Here is a 20,373-nt window from a genome sequence, read left to right on the forward strand (position 1 = left end):
TGAATATTGTGGAATTTGTTCTCAGAGGTCTGAAAGACCTCCAAGGGCACTCAGACATCTGTTGATCATCTAAGTGTATTTGATCTCTGTTCAATGCAAGAGGCTCTTGAGCCCTTTCCCAGCCCTTTGTGCCAATGATTTTGCAAAACACTGGGCTTCATATAGCACAGGCACATGGCATGGCCATGAGAACAGATGAGGAAGGGAGTTTGTTTGCTGAGTGCTCACCAAAGAAAACCTGTAGCTCTGAGTAAAGGAATAAGAATCTTCTCTGCAAATTAACAATCCTGTTTCAAAGACTTGTCTCAATCATCACTGTCTCCTAAAAAAATAAATGACATGGCTTCAGATCCCTGAAGTTCAGACCAGAAAAAGGGAAAGCATTGAGTTTGGCGAGACAGATTATGTAAGAAACAGAGCAGGTCCATAGTTTGAAGGTAATTCTTCATCCTTACACAATGACTTTCATCTAAGAACCTCAAAGTATTAAATCTTCATTGCAGGATTAAGTCTCCGTGAGCTAGGTGGCAATCTCACAATATTTTACAGAACAGCGCACAGGAGGTTGAGAGATGTGTTTTGCAGAAGATTTGATCATCACCTGTGACTGAAATCAAAGAAGTCACACTGAGATAAATGAAAGCTAGAGATGCTGAGATTCCTCAAATCAGTCCAATTGTCCCTTGCAATTAGTGAATAAAGAATAGAAACCTAGAAGTACAGGCTTTCATTTCATACCAGCTCCTGCCAGTGGATGTGAGTCATCAGGGTGCCTTAAAGCATAACTGTTCATCACTACAGAAGCTATATGAACCAGAAAGATTCCACACTCTTTAGATTGAATAGACCTCATGCAAACTTCTGTCACAAACACAACTGCTTTCCTGGCAAGTTTCAGGCATGCAGCTGATACTGAAACATGGTGAGTTATTTTAAAAGTCACTTGTGTAAAATAAATAACGTGCAGCATATGTTATGTTTCAGGTTATGAAAACATTCCACAACAAACTGGCTTAAAACAATTAAAAACGTTTCAGTCAATGGACAAAAGTTCAAGCTGTAACTTTTCTTGAGCTGCCTCTCAAACTGCTTTCCAAGCATTTGTCTTCATGATATGTGTATTTTCAGATGTTGACAGCAATGTTCCACATATAATCTGTTTGAAAATCTCCACACACTCTTGCTACCAGTAGAGACCTCAAAACTATGACAGAAACAGGCTAAAATGAACTTTTTGTGTGAGATGATGCATGATCAGACAAGAAGAGTTCATACACGAAAACCTGGAAATTCTGGCTTTATCCAGCAGTCTAAGCTCCAGCCAGGGAAGTTCCAACCATGCAGCCAGGGACTGACTGAGGGAAAGTGTGAAGAGGCTGACAGGGGGAATCCAAAGTTCTTTAGGCTGGGAAAGACCTTTAAGATCACTGAGTCCCATCAAGAAATTCAGAGGAGAGCAGCAGATGAGGAGATGGAATGTTGTATTTCGATTTTGGGAAATCAAGGTTGGGCATTCCTGGTGAGGGAAAGGATCCCAGCACTGTCACAGCACACGCAGTCTCCTGATGCCTTTTGGTGTTACACAAAGAAATCTTGGAACATTCTTTTGCCTTTCCCTGTCTGATCTTATCTATTCAGTCTGAGCTGTATGTGTAGTAAACAGCCAATTCTACATGAGGAGCAGCTGCAACACTTTAACTAATCAACTTCTGCATTTTCTTTTTACTTTTTTTTTCCCTGCCACAGTCATTTGGGTTGGTATGAGGCGAACCAGTAAAGCAAAAGGCTTCATAATTCCAGGATATTTGCTTTGAGATGATAGATGTAGGAATTGGCAGTGAGGTGGATGGGGAGCATGGAAGGCAGCTGTGTTATTAGTAGCAATTCATCTATTACAACAGTGTGTAGACATGACACCTAAGAATGGGGGTCCATAGTGCCAGGCACTACAGACACGTCATGGGAGCCAGAGCTTCCAAAGCAAACCAATCTCACCAGCCCTGGGAGTGGGAGCAGGGGCCAAAGATATGAAATATCCAGGATTTCAGAGAGGGTCAGTGGCAGAGAAAATATTGAGCCCAATCCCAATACCCAGGGCAGGATCACTTGCTATCTGAGTGAAGCAAATCATCAGTGTCTGTCAGCTGTGGGGTTTATTTTGTAGCTGCAAGCTGATCTGGAGTCATGACAAATCTGTTTTCCCTCATATGCTACTAAACTATCAAAACACATGTTGACACACAGAAAAATACAATGACTGGAGAGAGCAGAGCCCTCAGCAAGCAGCTGAGCATGTTCTAGCCTGGAGGGGTTGTACTCGTGCTGCACGAAGGGCCACGCTTCCACCTCAGTTCTCGTGGTAGATCTGGAGTAGCTTCAGGCTCCCTTGCTTGCCCTGGACTCCTCAGGTTACCTCTTGTGCCTCAGCAGCAGAAAAAGGAGATGTTTCCTCCCTGAGTTCCCAGCATCCTTCCTCTTTGGAGCAGGGATACAAGCTGTAGTCTAGAACCATGCCCTTCCTTGGGAAAACAGCAGCCCCTGAGGTTTCCCTTCTGACAAGTGCATAGGAAGTATATGAATTATTTTTTGGCTCTCCTGTTAGTCAGCAACAGGGCCTGCTATCTGGCTATACCTTGTTTTTCCTCTTCTCAGCAGACATTTTTGTAGCTGCTCCTTTCTAGAAACCGATATAGCAAACAAGCAACTGCCATGCAACTGGTGTGAGTCAACATGTTTCCTACATACAGCTTTTCTGTCCAAAGTGTGGTTTCCTTGGAATGTTGACTTATTTGATTCAGAGAAATCTGGGGGCATAACCACAACAGGAGTTTCAGAGCAACAAAGGAAAAGACTGCCTAGGCTCAAGAAGGAGAAAATTCTTCCTGGCTCCTATTGGTGACCAGAGCTTAAACACCCAAAGCCCCATAGAAAGTAATTTTGAAATAACAAATTGTCCCATGAGACAAAATTTAGTTGCTTCATCATCTCCTTTTGCAAGTCCAGTGAATCAGCTTCAGACTTTATACTCTTCAATTAAACAGAAACACTCACCACAATCCCAACCAGCTACAGGGTTTTTGGTACAGCTTATTTTAAGAATCTAAACTGGTCAGCACAGAAGATATGCTTTTGACTTCAATTAGTGAGAAATATGGCCTCACAAGAAGTGCTTGGCAGGATATTTTTCTGGATCTTCAAACCTTAGTCCTTCCCTACCCATACTTTTAAAATTATTCTTTAGAAACATGCTCATAGAGATTTCTTCACCAAAGAAACACATTTTTCCTCCTTTCTGTAGACAATAGGTTTATTGGTGGAGGGGTGCTCATAAACCAGCCAGCTGAAATACTTTTAAATAAATTTGCTTTTAAAGCGGGGGAAGGGAAAGTTTTGTTTTGCTTGTTGTTGCCCTTTTTCTGCCTTAAAAGCATTTTGCCCCCAGATTAAAGGATGGAAATAGATGAAGTGACCTGTCAGCAGGATGAGGAGGGCAGCTTAAGGAACAGAGAAGAGAAGCAGGATTTTCTGTCCACTCCACAGTGAGGCTGCTCACAATCCTTTGGAGTGTCACAGAACCACTTTTGTTATCAACTCAACAGAGCCATGCTACAAGCAGCCAGATATTTGATAAAGCTTTTTGGGAGAACAATGTATTCCCACTATTACTAGCAGCAAACATGACAGGACAATTCTGAGAGCTTCTCTTCTCAGGAAGTTTTTTTCTCTTGTCACATGTGCTTAATAGGTTTGGATAATATCCATTGTCCAGCCTCTTATCAGGACCTTCCTACCTTTTAACATCCTCCTGCACTGATGGATGGCCTAAACATTAGCAAGCAACCTTATGTTGCAATAGTCATAGCTTGGCTTCCTCTGGTAAGCCAAATGTCATTTGTTCCATTAAAAAAAAAACCAAAAAACAACAACCCCTAAACAGATAAACACTCACTCACAACCTCAACGTTACTGAATGGCTTTCTTGCAGGAAAACAAACAGATCCCTGCTTGAATTCACTCCTGAGACACAAGGCTGTAAACAGGAGTAACCCTTCCCTTGCAGGCTGAAGCCTGATCCACACTGAGCTCCACTCAAGGGCTGTTTTGCCATCACTTGCAGGGGGGACTCTATCAAATTTGCCTTCATCTTTTTTCATCTTTTTTCCAGGTCAAAATCCTGAGGAAACATTTGAATGAAAAAATGAAAATCCAAAAGAGAGTCCGAGAAGGTCTTGAAAAGAATTAGGAAATTAATTAAACAAACATCAGGCAGGAACCAGTGACCTACTCACAGAAAGACTGGAAACACCCAGGAAGGCAAACAAAATCACTGCTGGAAATGGGGCATTCCCACATCACCTGGATCACACAATCCATTAGCAATCATATGGCAACAGCCATCTGCAAGGAACTGGGAGGGAAGACATTTATTGTAGGGAATGACACACTGTTTGCAGTGGCATATTCCACTCTTCCTCACTTTTGCTTGTTGGACAAACAACATCAGTGCAAGGATAATAAACTTGCTATATGCGTGATTTTTGACTCAGGTCAGAGTCTGACTTGGTTAAAAAAAAGTAGCATACAAGCTAAAGCTTGGCAAGCAGGTTAAATGACTTTTTTCAGTGTTGTTGGATTACTGGGAAAAAAAATTAAACATTAATAGCTTGAAGAGTCACATATCCACAACTTAAATATGCTGGCTATTTCTAAATCAATTTGTAAAAAAAGCCGTTTTGAAAAATCTCACTTTTTACACTTATCAAGCAATATTTTAAGGAAATGAAATATATATTTTTTTCTGTGAAATTTAAAACCCTGTGATTCCTGGTTCCAAGTTAAAATAGCACAGTTTACCAGCTTACTGATTCTTCTACGTTGCATCATCCCAGCCAAAGGTGTCAGCCTCAGGCACCTCACTGGAATCTGCCTGACCTCTCCTTATGAGGCTGCTCAGATGCTGAAGTCTCCAGATGTTTTTGCAGAATCCTAATTTCCTATTACAATGGAATCAGTTGAGAAATAAGGTATGATCAATTTCCATTCTCTTCTTTGTTGGGGTTGCCTGTTACTGCTTCTGAGTTTAGCACAAGGAATCCTGAGCTCAGGGAGACATCAGTTGATCTATTATACTTTTAGTTTCAGAAATCTGAAACTGAACCAACCAGAAAAGTTGCAGCAAGTGGGGGAATGGAAGGGCTGTGGAGGTCAGGTCTTCAAATGACTCCTGAACTATTGAGAAACTGTGCACAGAAACCTGTGTGGGTATGCCGTGCAAGGTGATTTAATGTATTCTGCATGACACCTACTATGGAATTCACCTCATCACACTTTAATCATCTAAAGATGAGACACTCAGAGTCTGCCCAGGCTCCCCGTAGCCAGTGGGCAGAAAGAGTCATCTCATCTCTCCAATCCAGATGCCTCCAAGGCTGAGTGCTGGGAATGCAAGAGGCTGGACTCATCAGAGGTCTATTTTAATGTCATTCTGTGCAAACACACAAAAGCCATCTCCTGCAGATTCCTGGATGTTTTGCAAGTCAGTGTTCCAGACAGCTGATTCCTTTTTTCCCATGTGAGCAAAATTTTCAGGAAGAAGAGGCTGTTTCTGGGAAAGCTGAATGCACCTGAAAGTCTTTCAGAATTAACTTCCCTGGCCACTGGATAATCCATACAAACTAAATATAAGTCATGGGGGCATGCAGAGGGGATAGAGGAAAGATGACCCCAGAAACAGGGAGGAGGAAACTATAATTAGCATATTCATTAGCCAAGAGCAGGCAAATAGAGCCTTCCTATTGCCAGAAAATCCTGAGCAGATCTGCTCTTTGTTTGCAGAGTCCTTTTGGATGGCCTGGCTGCTCTCTGAGAGGAGCTGGAGCAGGCTGGGGGCCTGCCCTGCCTCACAGGCAGATGTAAGCCAGGTTTACATGTGTGGTTGACATCCATTAGTGGAATCGAGTTTCCATTTTCCAAAGGGTCAAGTCAGAGTAATTCCAGCAAACACAGGGAAGCCAGAAAGCTTCTTCTCAATGACCAAGGCATGCCAATGCTTTTCCTGACCAAAAATGACAAACAGGAGGCATGTGCACTGGAGAGTGTAACCTCTCCAGAAGAACAGGGAAAGAGAAGCAGAGCTTCAATAGCTCTGATGAGCACAAAACTGGAGGAGTTAATGACCCCAGCCCAGACCTTCCACCAGTCTGAGCAAAGGCATTGCAAATGCAGCCCTTCCTGAGTCTAAAGGACAGGACACAGGACCACCCAAGGACCTATTCTGGGGCAGCATCATCAGGACAGGGCAGGCTCCAAGTTGTTTCCACAGGCTCTCCTGCAAATTTGGCACCACTGCAGGAGACAGAAGCTCTCAGTAAGTGTTTAGTTAACTAACATTTGTATTATAAACAGTGGGTTAAGGATGAGGAAATAGGACTCCAGCAAACCGTGAGAAAAAAGCCTTTTTGCCTGAGACCACAGCAAAGGGACTCCTAATCAAGGCAACACTGTGATTTCTCAGATTCCCTACCACACTACATTACAGCCCAGCCTCAGTGACAGACAAATGTTTATTAAAATAAATTCTGACTAGAAAGCATTAATTTGAGTAACTAATTTGAGTAACATGGTTGCCGTTCTGCCACCCAGATATTTTCCCAGAACTGAACTTTGGAAAGATGAGCTTTTTCAGAGAGCCCACTGAGAAGGTACTTTCCTGGACTCAGACACAGTGATCAGCAGAGGTATTGATCGTGCTGTCTCTGCAACAACAACAGGAATTATACATTGATTTCTCTGGAGACTGGATTATGTATTGATTATGCAAGCTGCAAAGCAGAGGTCTAAGTAATGCTATCATGTCTGGCTAAAATGGTGCTCGTAGAGTAGTGAAGTCAATAGAAAGGGGAGATGAGAAATCCATTGAGGCAAAGGGCAAAGTCCCAGGGTAATTAATTAAATGGCAAAATTCTCCTGGCTCAAGCGACGCCAGGATTTCTACTTAAGCATTTTGCATCCTGAAAAGTCCCCTAATAGGAGCCCAAAGGATGCAGTGAATAACGCTTTGAGCAAGTAAATAATTCTAGCCCATCCCGAGTCCGTGTAGCACACTGTGGACAGACAGGCACTTCATTCATTGCTTACTTCAATTGGGTCATTAATGAAATACATAGGGTTTAGAAAAATTTGAAAACTAGCTGTGGAGATAACTCTTGGATCAAGCCTGAAGGGGCCATCCACTGCAGTCAGTGAAAAGAGATACTGTGCTGGCCTTTTATCAGCAAGATAATAAGCTTACAAGGGGACAGAGGTGACTTGCTGGATATAAGTGATATAAGCTGAATTTGTTGGAGAAAGATAACAATGTAGAAAACAGCCCCTGAAGGCTCACCTTTCAAAACACAGAGCCTCTGTCTTGTGTTAAGCTCTCCAGATTGCTTTACAGAAGCTTAATGTTTCTATCTTCCACTGCTTCCCTTAGAGTGGAATTCAGCTTTTGTTCTGGCCATCCCAAAAACTAATTATAACATGTTCTCTAGGAGGCATTTAGTAAAACTAAACAGGTAGAGGAAAAGGTCTCAGGACCTGAATCCAATTCTTGGTATGGTGTGACCTGCAGGATGCAGCCAGAATCATTAAGAAGTGATAGATGAAACTTCACTGATCAGCAAAGATGACTCACCCAGAAGCACAAGTGCTGAAGTTTGCATTTATTTTGGGAGTGGAAATAGAAAGGAGGGGAAGAAATCTCAAGGACAGAGGGAAAGGTCCTTGTTGTCAAGATCAAAGCAATGGCCAAAAGGAAATTATTCTGGTGGTGCACAGAGATGGGAGAGGTGTCTGCGAGCAGGAGCCTGGCTCAGCCACGTGGCCTGGCCCAGCAGAAAGCCTCATGTGTAATTTTAATTTCATCTCACCCATCTTATGGACATGTTTTCTTCTCCATAAACAACTGATTTGAGAGAAGGGCACATTTTAGCCAGTAGACAAGTAGAAGGCCAGGTACTGCTGATCAGCCAGAGTCCCTTTCAAGGGACTTTTCCCTCCCTTCCTTATCCTATAATTGTTCATAAAAACAAAGACATTGTTTTGTTTACCAAAATCCCCACTGACAGCCTTAGACTGGTGTAAGGAGGTTATTGCTGTGCCCAGCTAACCTCTTGCAGCAAAGAAAGTGCAAACATAGCCTTTATTCTGTGCATTTCCTGGAGGAAAGGGTACTGGACAGGAATTCAGATAAGAAAATTCATGTTGTTGCTGTTCTTCATACTCTGTGAAGTATTTTAAAGGGGGTAACAATACATATTAGACATCCTGTTCAGTAACATTTTTAGTACCCAGCTGAGTCCAAATATAAACTATAATGGCATATGGAGACTGTCTTAAGAGCCATTTCAAATCAATTTAGTTTTATATAGCGTCTCTTCAAGTCTCTCAAGGTGATTTACAGTGAAAAAGCAAATAGTGGGATAGTGATTTAGTAGAGTAAGGCATGGCAGCTGTCAGGCAGGAAGGCAAAAATGCTGCATGGAGACATAAAACTCTAATTTAAAAGCAGCACAAAGGTAAATATATCTCTTTGCTCTTCCAGTACAAGAAGCAGTCAGGTAATGAAGCCAGGTTGGGTTCAGTTTAATTCAACAGTTCAATGGAGCCATTTACAGATGGAACTGGACCTAAAACTGTTCAACTCCGCTCAACTGCTGAGATTAGGAAAAAAAACAGGGAAGAAATATTTGTGACCAATTCATTTTACCATCATATTTCACAACCTCAGAAATTTCAGACTTCCTGTGGCTTGGACTTCTGCCCTAGGGGCTTATGAAGTCAAGAAGGCAGCTTTAAGTGCCTTTTTCATGGAAATTGCTAAAGCCTTTTTTAAAGAAGCAAGATTCTAGTCAAGAAACCTTGACCTGGCTGGTGTGACAACCATTGTGCTGCTCCTGTGCACGGAGAAGGAATAATTCTTCAGAGAACGTTTCCCTCAGCTACAGGCCACCCTTCCTGTGGGTTTTTGCCCTCCTGCTCACCCCTCAAGTGAAGCTGCTACAGAAGCCATGAAAACACTCATATTTTGGTGTTCCTAGTGTGAGGATCACATGTGCTCCTTACATTTCCTTCCCACCAAAGAGCTCAGAACAGGCTGTTGGATGTGGCTGTTTCAGCGAACTTTAGGCAAGAGAGAGGAAATGCTACTGTCTTCCTAGGACCTGAGTACACAGAATCCTGGGGCAGCTCAGCGTGGAAGGGACCTTTGAAGATCTTCTGATCCAACATTTCATGGGAAAGGGAGACTAGATGAGATGATCCAGTGCCCAACAGCATCCTGAAAACCTCCAGTGATGAGGACTCCACCACACCTTAGGAAGGTTGTTCCAAAGTATCTCTTCTCTGAGAAGCCTAAATGCCCACATTTCCTTCCAGCTAAACCACCCACATTTCCTTCCAGCTAAACCACCCACGTTTCCTTCCACCTAAACCACCCACATTCCCTTCCAGGTGCCAGCATTTGTCAGGATTTGTCACTGCTGTTGCCCATAGGTCAGGGACACGTTGGAAGCCTGACCTGCTTGTCCACCAGGACTAAGATTTCAATTTTCCAACAAACAGGTAGGGGCTGTTCAGGATGCCAAAGCTGTGAAGAGCCTGAATTGTGATCACTTGAAAAAGTACCTCCTTACTCTCCTATCCTGGCAAGTGCAGGGTTTGTTCAGTGGCCTCAGGGCAGACGTCTCACAGGCAGTGACTTTGTGAGTCACACGGGGCTGGGAGTCCTGCTGGGATGTCTGTTCATTTGTTCATCTTCTCTTCCTTTCTGCTGTGCAAGAAGTGTATGTTTTATTAAATAAAGTGCGTGTTCCCTATGCAAATGAACGCCCTTTGGAATGGTGATACACCAACACGTTTTACGTTAAATATGTATGCCCTTTAAAAACTGAAGCAAGAACTAAAAATCGTTTATAAATATTAAAGAGCAAGAAGTCTACTTTTTGTTTTCACTGAGTTTCTGATCCTTCACTCTGCAAAAAACACTCCTCACATTATAAGATTGAATTATCTGTCCAAGAACTAAACCTGTAATTTTATTCATCAGTCAAGCTGTATGTCACGCTATTTTTGTGTCAAGACAATCAGGTTCTTTGAAGCACAGACACACACCTACTTAAAAGAAGCTTTCAGCTGAAAGCAGAAGACTCCAGAAACAGCAGCAATTTGTACCTTTCAAGGGACTGATAATTAAATAGAGAAATGCTGATTCCAATGAAAAGAAGGTTTCTTTGCTGGCCAGGATGATGTTCCATTAGGACATTTGGGTCCAGATTCATCTGTTTGGACTGCAGACATCAGTCCTTTGAATCATTGACTTCTAATGGCTTCAAATGTGTCCTTTGGAGATACTTATTTATCTTTCTTGACAAGAAAGGACTTTAGGCCATCTGCACCCCTAACCTGACTACCTTAGTTAGGCATCTAAAATGAAATTAAATCAATCCAGGCCTTGCTCTTTTTTTTTAAGTATTTGTTGCATGGGACACCTATTAGAAAGACTAGTATTCAACCCATTGCATTTTCTGCTGCGCAGGGTTTCCACATCCCTCTGGGAAGAAGCAGAAGTTTCTCACTAAGGAGCAAAAGTGCAGCAAGACCAAAGCAGACATTAAAGCACCACCACCAGGGAGGCAGTTTTAGATTACAAGCGAAGGAGAGTAGCCCTGTGTTTCACAGGATCACAAAATGGGTGATGTTGGAAGGGACCACTGGAGGTCATCCAGTTTCCTTCTGCTCAGAGTTGTTAAGGTACCTTGCAAATACCAGAAGAGTCTCAGGACAGACTGTAAATATGCGGTGCCAGTTTTACATACTGAGAAACCAAGTACACAGGTCAAATAAGAAGTCCAGGGCACGGCAGAGAATGGAAACTCCAGCTCTGGAGTCCCAGTATTTTTCCTTCCTGTAACACCACTGTTCTTTGTTGATGAAGAAGCAGCAGTTTTCAGCTTGGTCTTCATTTTTGCACATTCACTAAATTATTCCATGTGCTTCTGGCTGCACCATGGATGGCAGGAGAGCCAATGGACAGCACTGAAGGGCTTTTGGAAGCCTGCAGAAAGACTGGCTGAAGTGAAGCAATGCTATCCTCCCCTCACTTTACTAGCTCTGCTATCAGCAAAATGCCTTTCTCCCTTTCCAGATAAGAGCTGGAGCAGTGGGAAATATTTTCCCTCAGAGTTTGTCTCTCTCAGGAATTTTAAGACAAAAGGTCGTTTTGGTGGATTTAAAAAGCAGTGGAACTTCATGCCCCTAATGAATGGGCAGCAGGAACTCATACTGGCAGTGCTCAATGGCTGCACATGAAACTAGCCAGGCTCAGTAAATGAAACCAGATCCCAAAATGCAGCCTGAGATAACTGAAAGTATGCATCAAAGTTTATTGTAGGAAAATGACTGAGTGGAAAAAGAGTGGTCTGCTCTGCCCCTGCACCTCCAAAACATATTTAAACCCTCTAGAAAGACATCTGCCAAAAATGTGATTAATTCTCCTGAAGGTCAAATGTATTACTTTTGTAAAATAGTTGAAGCAGCAATTGTACGTCTTTGATTACTCTTACGAAAGCAACTTAGGAAAAATCCCAGGATTGCTCTTGTGTTTGAAGCTGCTCTTGTGTTTGAAGCTGGATGTTTACTGCTTACTGGCAGTGACTTGTGTAGCAAAGGTGAAATGTGGTCAGGAAATGATTGCAATCCCCCCAAAAGGGTAAGTCCCAGAGCACCCTGTCCCAAATTCCAGCGGCACATCCCGTGCCTCTGTTTGGAGTGCCACCCTGTGGACACGGCTGAGCTCCTCCCACGAGCTCCTCTCCTTCCCACAGCCACGAGAGGCAACACTCGGGACACACCTTGGACACAAGGATGGGTGACAGCACCTCTGAGCTCCCAACCCCACTGTCCCTTGTCAGTCCTGCATGTCCCTGCCCAGCCTGGGGAAAATGGTGCTGGGGGAAGAATGGGAATTTCTGTACCAAAATACAGTGTCTGTTATGAAAGACCATTTTTGCCTGTGCTTTCTACACAAGAGAATATGAAATGCCACCACCACTTCTGAGCTGGATAGGAAATAACTGGGGCATCTGTTGGTAACAGCTGAGGTCTCTTGTGTTACACCTCCAGTGCAGAGCTTTGTACACTGAGAAGAGACCAGAGAAGATCTCTGCTCATCCACGGATGAATTAAGCCCCTGGTAAGTCAAGTTCATCCTTAGAAGTCCATTTCTGGATTGCATTATATTTTTTTTTCTCTCTGACTGTTTGTGTAAGACTTGCAGGTTTATTCACTGGAGATTGCCACCATAAATTTTCGGAGTCTGGCTTACAAAGCCAGTAACAACCTTGTTTAGTAAAGGTGTGCCTTGCAGCATTCCTTCAGTAATGCCACTTTGGCTGCCCCTTACCTCTGGGGTGAGGTATTTCATCATGATTTCCTTCCCTTTCTCTCCCAGCTTTTCATCTGGAGCAATTTCATATTCTGCCTGGAACAGATATATAAAAAATAAAAGTCAATATTTGCACTCATATTTCACCATTATAACTTCATTTTGGATGTGGCCTTAACAGAACACTCTGTATGAAAAATCTGAAGGACAAATATCATTTTCTTGTGGAAGTAAAACCTGTACACACAATCTTATTAAAAACCTTCCACTATATTTTGACCAGACCCTAGCAGTGCTTCTTCTGGGGCTTTGTCTCTTAATTAACACCAATACAATTTAATTAATTTATATTTTATAACCTTGCAAAGTCAGCTTTCAGAAAGCATTCAGTGACAAGAGACATCAGCTTCATTTGGTTTTGCCCAAAAGGAAGTTGGACACAGAAGGTAAAATTATTTCTCTGAGTAGCAGAGAAAGTGAAGGTTTGTTAACCCTTGCCACAGTGCTGTTTCAAGTGCCAGGTGAAAATATATTTTTTTTTCTTTTTTTGTTTAATGTGTCTTTTCTATGTATTTATGCCTTGACCTTGGTCTGACAATACCTGTGCAAAGCAGCCAGACCTGCCCATCACTATTAGTGACCCTTGGCTCAGTCCCTCCTGATTTCTTAGGCAGATTTCTTAGGACCAAGAGGAAACAAGAGAGACCACTTAGAGGAATAGACACCACAAGCAAAATTCTCTTTGGCTTCCCTAGTGCATGAAAAAAGGGAGCATCCCATCCTCACACACAAAGCCTACCTAACATTTTAAAATTCTGACTGCTCTAGGTATTGAAGCATTACTGACTTCTGATGAGCTTTGTTTACATTAGAAACAAAAGAAGCACAACGTGTGTACCATGAAGATATTAATCACTTCAGCTAAAGTTTTGGATCCATGGCAGGCATTCGAAGGAAACACGTGCTTCAGTGGCTAAATGACAACAAGTTTTCTTAGGGACATTCCTGATTGGCACTGCTTGGGATATGAAGTTTTAGCCTTCAGGTCAAAATATTTTTCCAGAATTAAATAAAGAATTAAAAAAAAAAAAAAAAAAAAAGAAGATGACAGCCTAACAGCTTTCATGACTGTATTAAAAAAAAAGATCCCAGAAAATCCTGCCAAACCAATTAAATAACCTGGTCCAATACAAGCTGTCTGTGATGATAAATGAGGAGGAAACTAAAAAAAAAAAAAAAAAAAAAAAGGTAAATCAGACTGAACTGGCAAACACTTGGAAGAACAAATTTCAGAACTATTGCCCACTGGAAGATGTATGTACTGCTCCAGGCTGGATGCAATAAATCTGCAGGCTGGCTGTAATGGATACCCCAGCTAAGCAAACCTAGGAAAGACATGGAAACCACAATGTAGTAATAATGCTATTCCCCTTCTATCTGGCCAGTGCTCATTTAGCTATTGCAGCTCAAGTCTGGAGCTGCATATTTACACACAGGCATAGCAGGTTGCTTGAAAAATCTGGAATTATGATCTGATTTGGTTTGGAAAATTATAATGGCCGCAAATAAAAATGATGATAAAACAACCAAAAACTAAAATCCACAAGTATAGTACTTCTTTTTAAGTGACAGTTTTGCAGATGAAACTGATTAGGTTCTCAAAAAACTTAATACAAGGGTTTAAACAAGTATTTTATCTTATTTCCTGTCCTTTTAGATGGTATCTGAGTATGGGTCATTTCAGCTCTTAAAGCACAGAAACTCTGAAATGCTTAGAGCATCTTAGCAGCATTTTTCTCCATGATTTCTCTCTCCTTCATTTGCTTTCAAACTCTGATAGTATATTGTCTCCCTAGCAAATAAAACCTGATTATAAGTCATCATGTCCTATTTGAAGTGCACCAGGAGAGCTGTTGAAAAATTTGTTGTCCTTTTTGCCACACATAACCTACAACAGTTTCATCCCATCTGAACTGTACAGCAGGAAACAAATCAGGACAAACCAGAAGACAGAAACTCAGCCGGAACTGGATGTCTTGAAATGCAATTCCTGATGGGATCCAACATATGCAGAGCTAAATGCACACCTATACATACACAGAGTATCTCGTTCTGCCTCAAGAGAGATAGCAAAGAATAAAAGGAAAGTTTAATTACACTTGCATTTGACCTTCCCAGGAAATGTGACGTGGTGGTGGCGAAGGTGGGAAGTGACAGACAAGTGAGAATGTGAGAAGGAACCATAAGCTCCAACTGTGCACAGTGTTGATTTCACTGTCGGTCTGCACTAGAAGCCTGTTCCATTTTGTTCCTCAGCTCGTTATTATTTCTTCCTTCAGTGCCATTTTTGAGCTATTCAGCAACAGACCCTGGTACATTCCCAGCCATGACCTGTAATTACAGGACATAGACAGGGATGTCTCCATGCTCTCTCTGCTACCTGCCTGGGAAGCCACCAAGGTCCTCAGCTCCTGGTCTTGTGCTTCAATCACAAGATACCTCCCTTTCTTTCCCAATACTCCAAAGCACTGCTACAGTTTGCAAATCCCTAATTGCTAGAAATAACATAATTTCTTACAATCCGTGTGGAACAAAATATTTTCCATTATTCCTTTGATGAATCCAGGCATGTGTTTCAAGGCTCCTGTTCTGAAGTCTAATAGCTTCTCCATGCCCTAGTTAGGTCAGACAGGGCCCTATTCATAGCCCATAAATGAGGAGAGGATTTACGATCACCCTGACTCCATGGGACAAGCTGCAGGGAAGGCTCTTTCTGTGGGCAGGCACAGATCCTTCAGCCCAAATGGCGAGAGGATGTGGGCTGGCCACTGTCTGCTGCTAACTTTTCTTCTGGCTGCTGTTTTGGAGGTAGTAGTTATGTTGGTGGCTCCTTCTTCCACAGAAGCAGCCCTGGCTGGATGGAGGAATGGGAGTGCAAAGTGTCCTTCCTTTCGGAGCAGCTGCCCCCAGGATGGGCTGAGCAAGATCAGCTGGAAAAATGCTCTTCAGCTGGGAAAGGGAGCAACATCTAGCCTGTGGCTGGCTGTGGGATGGGGCCATGGGCTCAGGGACAGCTCAGGTTTGGGGGCTGGAGGCTGCCTGTGATGGATGGAGAGCTACCAGGGCAATGACACAGGGACCCCACAGGGGCTCACACTGATTCTGACACATCAATTTATGTAGTATCTGATTTTCACCTTAATATTATTTGAGCTCCTGAAACTGCATGGCTAAAAATGTGTGAAAATGGAAAAACATATCCAAAGAGGTCTCTCTGCAGATCTGGGAGGGTGCTCTCCCACAGCAGGTAGCTGATGGTTGCCTGTGGCAGCACGACATGGCCAAGGGAATCATCACCCCTTGTACCAGCCACCAGGAGATGGAGATGGGAACAGACACTCCCATCAGAGCAGTTTTGGCTTCTTGGTAAAAGTCAGGAACAGTGGAATCACCTTTTGAGCATCTGCAGGATGTTACTGGTATTTCAGTCCCAATTTTTCACCTCCACTTTCTCAGCTCCCTCCTCTTTTATCTGAGAATATCTCTCTGCTCAGTCCTTTCTCAGACTCCAGGATCTGCCCTGTTATTGCTCTGTCCTCAGTGCCTGTCCTTGCTCTTGCCTCTGCTGGAGATTTAAAATCTGTGACTGAAAATTGGAAGGCAAACCCCAAACAGCTGGGATTCATAATAACTCACATTTCTAAATGAAAAGTGAACTTGAAACCATATTTTTCATATTTAAAGGCAGGGCAAAAGGAGCCCTTTCAGCTGTTTGAAAACACGTTTTGAGTTAATGAGTTTGTTGATACCAACAAACTGGCATTTCTGATGGGAAAAGCCTTGAACAGCTTTAAGACACACATACACAGATGGTTTATATACCACAAAAGGGACTTAACCAAATGAAATCTCCCTAACTGCAAGACTGGGTTTTTACAAATGGCATTAAATGGATGCTCACTCATCCTTTCACCCCAGGTAAGTGCCATGTCTAGCGAAGCATTCAGCTGAAAAGTCCACCCGAGGAGATTGTGCCTCTCACCCTGGCCCCTGAGCCCAGATATCACAAGCAGAAACAACCTGGAGAGGCAGCAGGGCTATTTTCCTCCAGAGGATGTATGTTTGTGTGACTTCAGTGCAAAAAAACTAACCTTGTTCACATTAGAGAGAAAATAATGATCGAAATTGTCCACATTCTCCTCCAGTCAACCTAAATCTGGTCCAAATTAAATAGTTAAAAGCCCTCCCTTGGAAAAAAAAAAAAACATTATGAATGTGAGTAGATGAAGCAGGAAAGGGAGTCCAGAATCTAAAGCCTTCATTTCAATGACACATAAGAATCATAGGAGAGGAGAAAGAAATGTCAGGTGCTGTGACCCTGGGAATGTGCTGATGAGTAGGGGACAGGAGCAAGAGGTTCCTGCTGAGCTGAATGGAACTGCCACCTTCTTGTGCTGGAGGCACTGGCTGTGGAGAAGCAAACACATCTTGCTAGCCCCTTGCCTGCTCACTGATCTGCCTTTTAGCACAGGAAACATTTCCCCTCACACTTTATTTTAATGGCTCTCTTTCAACAGCTCCAAAGTTGAACGATGTTGCTAAAATATTTGTAAGCAGAGCAAAGTGTGCTTCAGGGCTGTGTGTGATTCCTTGGTTAAGGGCTTCTAGAGGAGCCCATTTAATCACAAACCATCTCCATCTAATGATAACAGTTTATGTTCCCATAGTTCCACCATCTGAATGGCTCCATCAGGGTCTGCTGAGCCATTCAGGGGAGATCTCTGTGGTTCCAAGCACCCAGATAAGCAGACAATGCTTCCAGAGCCTCATGGGAGCTCGGTGGATATTTTATCTCAGCAATCAGGACCTCTGTCATGAGTTTGTTTGCACAATACCCACAGCAAGAGATGGCTGGCTGTCCTTACAGCCCTCGTGCCAGCTGGGAGAAGGGGTGGCTGTTCCTCCATTTCCCAGACAGACAGACAGACAGACAGACACACTGACAGGCACTCACTGCTCCCACAGCAGCAGTGGGAACCAAACACCCACAGCTGCACCAGAGCTGTGCTGCAGAGCTCTGCATCTCTTTGTTCTTATCACTGTTATCATCCAATCCTGGGGCCTGCTGCTTACAAACCACACGTCGTGTTGGTCTGGGCTACAATCGATTGTGACTAATTACCCCAACACTGCTCTCAGAAAACATGTAGAGACTTTATGCCTCTGAGCACTTTCGTCTCAATTCCTGGTTGAAATTGGCCAAGGTATTCACAGGTCTCAGAGGGAGCTGACAGCTACACACCTACATGCATGCAGAATTTAGTGATACAAATCCTTTTTCTTCAGAAGGCAGCTTAACAACTGTTCAACAGGCAAAAATCCCCAAATGCTGCCATAATTACATTTGCAGGAGACTACATCAGACCAGGTTAGTTATTTCACACATAGCTGACATAAATGGCCAGTCAAGAGAGGATTTTTTTTCGTCTTTTTACATATTATGGTCTGCAAGGTCTGGATGATTCTACCAGGTTTTGGAAGCAAAGGTGTGAGAGAGCTTAGTCTCTCACAAGGATGTTGATAGGTTGTTAAATGTCTGACTCAGCTTCTGGTTTTCTCCCAGAAGCCTCAGTCACTTCTTTCCTTGCAGACAGTTGAGTGCATGAGTTGAAAAACTGTATAAAATATTGGGAGGCATCAAGTACTGGCTTCTGCCAGTGACTTACTGTGTCAGCTGGTAAAGTCACTTAGGCACTGAAAAAGAGAGGTGGTCCTCCCTTTCAATGTGCAGAAAGCTCTGAGAGTCCCTCATGAACAGCTAAATATTATCCCCTTTTATCTTTTCCCTTTATTTGACATTACACAAAAGGGAATTATTGCATCTCGTGTTAGAAAAATAACCAGAACAAAAGAAAATGAAGGCTCTTGGCTTTTCCTGCTTGTTACAACAGGTGGTCTAAAAAAGGTTTCCCATTCCTGGTGGTCTCATATTAGGGCTGTAAAGTCAGACTCCTGGTGTCATTATAGGGCTTATTTTGCCTAACATAGGGCTTGGCTTGGATCCTACTACTCACTAAACACAGTGTGACCTCGCTGGGCAAATTTCAGTAGCAATCATCCAATTTAATGGCAAAGAGCTGTGTTGTTTGACCTTAATATTGCCTAATGCAGGGATTTTCATGGGCTGGGAGCAAGCTTATACAGAATTTGAAATCAATAAACAAAGGACACTGCTGTTAATTAGTGTTAAAAAGAAGAGAGAAAGATAAGGATTCAGACCTCCACCCAGACTGGCATTTTGTTTATCAAATCCTCATGGTGCCAGTCTGAGCCTAACTGGGAACAGGCCAGTGGTCCAGTCAAGGTACACAGGGCACCTCCAGCCTGCAAGAGCAACTTGGGCTGGGTGCAAAGCCCACCTTTGCAGAAGGATTTGGGAATATTGGCTCGGGATTGCTCGGAGACAGACCTTTCAAACAAAGGCAGTGCCACCAGGAGCTTTTGCAGGAGCAGTGAGTGCCACGGTGCCCTCAGTGCCCAGAACCAGGCAGCTGCCACCGCGGGGGAGGCTCCGGCAGCGCTGCGGCCGCGGCTGGCACACGGTTGCCTGGGGACAGATGTTTCCCGGTGCCCAGATGTTGTTCCCGCTGTCAGTGGCGTGCCCTGAGTGCATGCAGGACTCGCACAATGGGGGATTGTCCCCCGCAGCCCCTGGGCGCTGCTGGAACCAAGATGTGCTGCGGGGAGGCGAGAGAAGCGAGCAGAGCGCCGCTGAGCGCCTCCGAACCGAGCACGGCTCTGCCGCTTCTGCCTGAGATTAAACCACTTACAGGCCGTCTTCTGTGGGATTTCCCCAGGGATTCCTGCAGAAATTGCCATCTCCTCGGGGCTGCAGGTGGCACAGCTGGTGTGACTTTTCTGCAGGGATGCCATCCCCCCCAGAGGGGTGTGTGGTGTTTCATCAGTGGCAGACACCTCGCTGGACAATGCTGGTCCAGAGCAGGACAAACACATTCAGGGTACCCAAAGTGTCCTGCTGCCTGCTGGCCTTGAGCACAGCTGCACAGAGTGTTTGTCAAACATCTCATGTACCTTGATGGCTACACCTTTCACCAGAGAAAATCACAAGCAGTGCTAGGAATAACAGGTAGAGGTCATGACCAGCTAAAAGGGATTCAGATATGACTTTATCCAACACTTTTTGTGATGCTGTAGATTTGCTGCTGTTACTGCAGGAGAAACATAAACCTTAAGTCCTCTCCAGACTGTTACTTTTACAGCTTCAGTGCAATCCTCACATTTCCCTGTACTTCAGAGTAGCTTCACCATGGTGCAAACAAAACAATTTTATTCCTCTTGGTATTTATTGTTTTGCTTCTGTCAGCATTAGCCAGGGAGCGAGACCCTGCAGGCACTCACAAATGACAAGTTCATCTTGCTCTTTGGTATCATTTCACCTTTTGGCTGATCAACAACCCTCCCCTTCCACAGGTTCCCAGCAAAAGAAGTCACTGAGAGACTTTCCCACTGTGAACAGCTGGCAGGACACACAGCCAAGTGCTGCCAGACTGGGAAAGAGCGTCAGGTCCCCCAGGGCTTGGGGGTGATGCTCAGTGGCTGGGTTAACTGATGGCTCACTGGGGTGGAAAATGGAGCAGATTTGTTTCTCAGTGACCTCAATCAAGTTATTTCTGTACCTTGTGCATCTTGTTCTCCTATTTGAAAAAACAGGCTGATTATCAGGATGTCCTTTGTAAACCATCCTGAACTCTATGCAGGAAAAGGCTTGGTAAGGGATATTAGGATTATTACATTCCCCATCCTCTCTTGTCAGTCTGTTCTCAACTTCCCTTTCTTCCCTGTGCCTCCCAGCATGGCAGGCTTCACCCCCATCCGCAGACATTGCTCACAGCAGCTCAGCTGCTCGGGTCTTGACATGAAGGGAGGCC

At 43.7% G+C, this 20,373-nt stretch overlaps 1 protein-coding gene across 2 annotated transcripts in view; it reads right to left on the reverse strand.

Moving 5' to 3' along the window:
- The window catches only part of GRK5 (G protein-coupled receptor kinase 5), a 148,362-nt gene that overhangs the window by 32,070 nt on the left and 95,919 nt on the right, over positions 1-20,373 (reverse strand). For both annotated transcript variants that reach the window (XM_053949551.1, XM_053949552.1), the window contains one exon: positions 12,443-12,520. In XM_053949551.1, coding sequence (XP_053805526.1) covers positions 12,443-12,520 — 78 coding nt within the window. Of the gene's footprint in view, positions 1-12,442; positions 12,521-20,373 lie in introns of those variants that run through there.

This window comes from Vidua chalybeata, chromosome 8 (assembly GCF_026979565.1).
Source record: "Vidua chalybeata isolate OUT-0048 chromosome 8, bVidCha1 merged haplotype, whole genome shotgun sequence".
Classification (NCBI taxonomy): Eukaryota; Metazoa; Chordata; class Aves; order Passeriformes; family Viduidae; genus Vidua; species Vidua chalybeata.